Below are 4,271 nucleotides of genomic sequence, written 5' to 3'. Positions count from 1 at the left end.
GAAGCCCTGGTTCCTGTTATCGCGTGTTAATGGGCGGATTTCTCTCGTTCTGACACGCCTCTGATCGGGTCAACCTTCAACTCATTTATCTCACAGCACCGCCTTATTCACTACACAACACAAGAGTATCTGCTCACTGGCAGCCTCATTAACACTAACAGATTTACTTTTTCATTATTTTATTACAGGCAGGATCCTGGTACTGAATTGCTCTGTAGTACTTCTCCATACTTAAGGATTGGGTTCAGTTGATTGAGCAGCCCAGGAACCCCATCAGGGCAAATTAATTTTAGTCCAACTATGAAAATATCAGGCAAATTACTCAAATCCGCCAATTACCATGCTGACTTTTTCATTAAAACTACAACATATTTTGTCCTCAAACCTCCCATAGTATGAACACGAGATTAGATTATATCAGATTAGATTAGATTAATCTTTATTGTCATTGTGCACAGTCCAAGTACAAAGTCAATGTTATGTTACCACATCAGACTGAAATAATGATAAAGCCACTTGATTTGATTGAATGTGATATAAACAATTTATTAAGGATCTGTTAATTTAATTTTTTGAGGAATTTGGTTAAAATATATCATTACACGTGTTTGTCTTATTGAGTATAAAATAAATTATACATTTTTTGAAAAATAAATCCTCTACTTTTCAAGCTCTAATTAATGCATTTTCTTTTTCTCTAAAATGTCAATGATCCAAACATATAAAACAGACTTTAATATGTGATACATATATACATAGCTTAACACATTTGCATTGTAAGCAATAAAATACAAATATATTAGAATAATAATTCAAATATATTCAAATTATATGTGTAACACAAAAGCGTGTACAGTCAATGTGTGTTATTGTATGAACTTTTTGAGTTGTGTTGTTTTAATCACCAATAGATGGAGGCAAAGCAAAGGCTATAAACAGGAACTTGTGCTGAGATTCCAGTGTTTGTGTTGTATTTAGTTCAGAAAGCAGGTTTCCCTCTGAACAAATGACAATATCTCAAATACAATTGGCTTAAACCTCATAACAAGATAATTAATATTATAATGAGCTTCTGCTTTATTTCCAGCAACTGTTTATGTTATTGTTTTTCCAAAAAAAAAAGATGAGAATAGAGTTTTATCTGATTCTGACAAATATATTTCTATTAATTGACATTTTAGCTTTAACTTTATTATAATTGATCAAGCGTAATGAAGGAAAGGAAGTCGTTGAACTTACAGAAGAAGTCTGATGATAAAAACTTTCACTCTATAATAAGATCACAAGGAATCCTGATGAAATGATATGCACGTCTGTAGGTTTCGAGAAGCCTTCTACGCATTCCTTTGCTAACAGGAAATGAACCGTGGTGAAAACATGTTGAACATTTTAAACATCTAACATACATCTAGTTGATTTTCCACTGTTAAATCCTATACACATGGATTGTATGGAAGATTCTCTTATTCAATGTTCATCCAGAACAGAATTTATAGACAAACATATTATGCTAGAACCAAAATCCATCAGTACCATCAACCTAAAAAAAATTTAAATATGTTGGTGCATGCGCTAAGATGTTTGGAGATTTTAAAAGAAAATATTTAACTAAAAATACTCGAAATGATTTTATTATTTGAATGTTGTTGCTCATTGATACTCGTGTTTTATGAGGAAACGTTTCTCATACAGTGATCTGATCATTATACTCAAATCATACAGAATAATGGTCCAGCTTCAACACGTACAGAAAGGTGTGGTGTGGCAGGTGTACTTTTTGTGAGTTTTTAATTAAATTAAATTACAGAACAGACTTCAGCATGTTGTTGAAAGATTTGCAGGTTAAACTTTAGATAAATTGTTGTTTTCAGAAACTCTTACGAAACCAAACGATCCCATCTCAACACTCTTCCCCCTCGGCAATAGAAGTCAGGTATGAATGAAGGATCCACCCTCAGTTTCGCTCTCGTGGGTTTATAAGGCGCAGTGCGGAGCTTTGAAGCTAAAGTCGTGCGACAGAGAGCAACTGGACAACCATGAGGACTCCAGCGATTCTGATCATAGGCCTGGTGCTTGCGCCCTGTGGATGGATCCTGGACCTGACCAGCACGGTTGCGCCCAACTGGCGCCAGCTCGGCACACTTTCCAACCAGCCTGTCGGTACCTACATCACCCAGGGCATCTGGGACATCTGTCAAACTTCTACCACATCCAATAGTCCTACCTGCAACTTGCGAGCCAACGACCAAATATATTTTAAGAACCAGGTTATTCCAGTCGCGCAGGGGATGATGATCGCGTCGCTGATTGTTACTGCAATCGGGCTGGCGGTGCTCACACCTGGTGTGCGCTGTTGGACCGACCATAGTCCCCGATGGGCCATCGCTGGAGTCGGTGGCCTGCTCATTTTCTGCTCGGGGGTTCTCACGATCATTCCTATCGCCTGGTACACGAATGTCCTGACCAGTCTCAACACGAGTACCGTCTTTGCAAACCCGCAAAGCCCGGACATCAGTGTGGGTTACTGCATAGTTTTGGGTTATATAGGTGGGATCATGGAAGTGATCGGCGGTTTGATCATATGCGTGGGATTCTGTCGATGCTGCGGAGGACGGAATCGTGGAGAGACACCACGACCGTCGCGCGATCTCCGTGACACTGCTCGCTATCGGGACCGGGGAGATCGGGACCGAGGAGATCGGGACCGAGGAGATCGGGAAAGAAACAGGAATCCCGTCCCGTATCCACGCAGCAACTTACCGAGGAGCGTCACTCCGAGCAGCCAGGCGTATTCCCAGTACTCTGCGGAAGAGGAGTTAGATTACCCGAGAGCCAAAGCTCAAAAGAAAGGCACGACCAATCCTTCCTACAACCCACGACCTTACGACGTGGATCTGTGATGCTGCACATGTTGGACTTTCGACTTCCATTAAAGCGCGTCCACACGGAACTCTCCTAGGCCCTGTCTGGTTTACTCAATTATCGGTCATCAAAATCTTAGCAGCTGGCATGTAGAAGTTATGTTTCCTCTTTTTGTATCGACTTTCAAAATGCCACAATGCTGTAACGTGATATCACAATGCTGAAGGACACACGTCACTTGTTGATGGGAATTTCCAACTAGTTTTAATCTCAAACTCAATGTTTTCATTTACTATTATTGCTGCATTTAAATGAATGAGCAACCATGAAGTTGCCTGTTGAAGCCTCTTGAAGAAAGAACTGCTTATGAAGGATTAAATTGTTCTCACTGTGAATAAGACACCGTATTGTTTATAAAGAATAGGACGTGTGTGAACGCGGTGTAAAATATAATCCACTTTATTTTTATATGTTACTACTGTTGCTGAAGGGAAGTGAGTGCGACTCAACTCGTTAAATGTACTGTTTACATGCATGTTGAAAGAGAATTTGTGACAGTTTTTACTCTGTTGTTTACCAGTTAAAAAGTTTGCTTGAGAAAATCGTTCACCTGTTCGATATATCGGAGATCAATATTTCTACTGTATAATATGATCCTGAGTGCAGGTGAACAGTGTTGCCATGTTTGAAGCTTTAACTTTGTAAATACTGTAAATAAAATAGATTTATGTTGAATCTGAAATCTGATCACTGTGGACTAATAAAAAACAAAGTTATTAATATCAGTGATTTCAAGGAATTATGATTTGAGACGGTTTTATTTCTAGTTTGCATCATGGTTTCAGGCATCAGAAAGAAAGGCTGAAGTAAAACTAGCTGTAGGTCTGGAATCAGGTGAGACTGGTCTGTCTGGTATCGGTGTGGCTCCACCTTAAGTACAGAAACAAGTGTGTTGATGGGGGCAGGAGGAAAATCCCAGTCTGGTTCCTGCTCTTCAGCATTGATTTGTTAAGATATAAAAAATGTTAAGTAAAACGTTCACGCGTCCTATTTATCCTTTATTTATCCTTCATTCTCTGAGTGTTATTGATCCGTGGTCGTCTCATTAACTACTTTATTATAATTATTATTATTATTATCTATTATAGACTGTGTACATCATAACTGCAGATTATAATGTTGATAATATAAACACAGTAAACATGTTTAACGTGTTTTGAAGATGTGGTTGAGCTCGAAGTAAATTTCCCTTCTATTGTTCATGCATGGCTTATCATCGTATCATACACACACACACACACACACACACACACACACACACACACACACACACACACACACACACACACACACACACACACACACACACATACACAATGCAGATTATGCATTGATAAGAACAAGTTTAT

The 4,271-nt window shown here is 38.8% G+C and overlaps 1 protein-coding gene across 1 annotated transcript; it reads left to right on the top strand.

Annotated features, from left to right (window-relative positions):
• The first annotated feature begins 1,770 nt into the window (after positions 1-1,770).
• Positions 1,771-3,903, top strand: cldn23.1 (claudin 23.1). The gene has a single exon (XM_046861184.1). The coding sequence runs from the start codon at positions 2,037-2,039 to the stop codon at positions 2,898-2,900; it is 864 nt and encodes a 287-aa protein (XP_046717140.1). The 5' UTR covers positions 1,771-2,036; the 3' UTR covers positions 2,901-3,903.
• Positions 3,904-4,271: the final 368 nt, after the last annotated feature.

The sequence above is a fragment of the Silurus meridionalis genome, chromosome 11 (assembly GCF_014805685.1).
Source record: "Silurus meridionalis isolate SWU-2019-XX chromosome 11, ASM1480568v1, whole genome shotgun sequence".
In the NCBI taxonomy this organism is placed as follows: Eukaryota; Metazoa; Chordata; class Actinopteri; order Siluriformes; family Siluridae; genus Silurus; species Silurus meridionalis.
The sequence above is the reverse complement of the archived record's forward strand: the minus strand, read 5'-3'. Positions and strand labels throughout refer to the sequence as shown.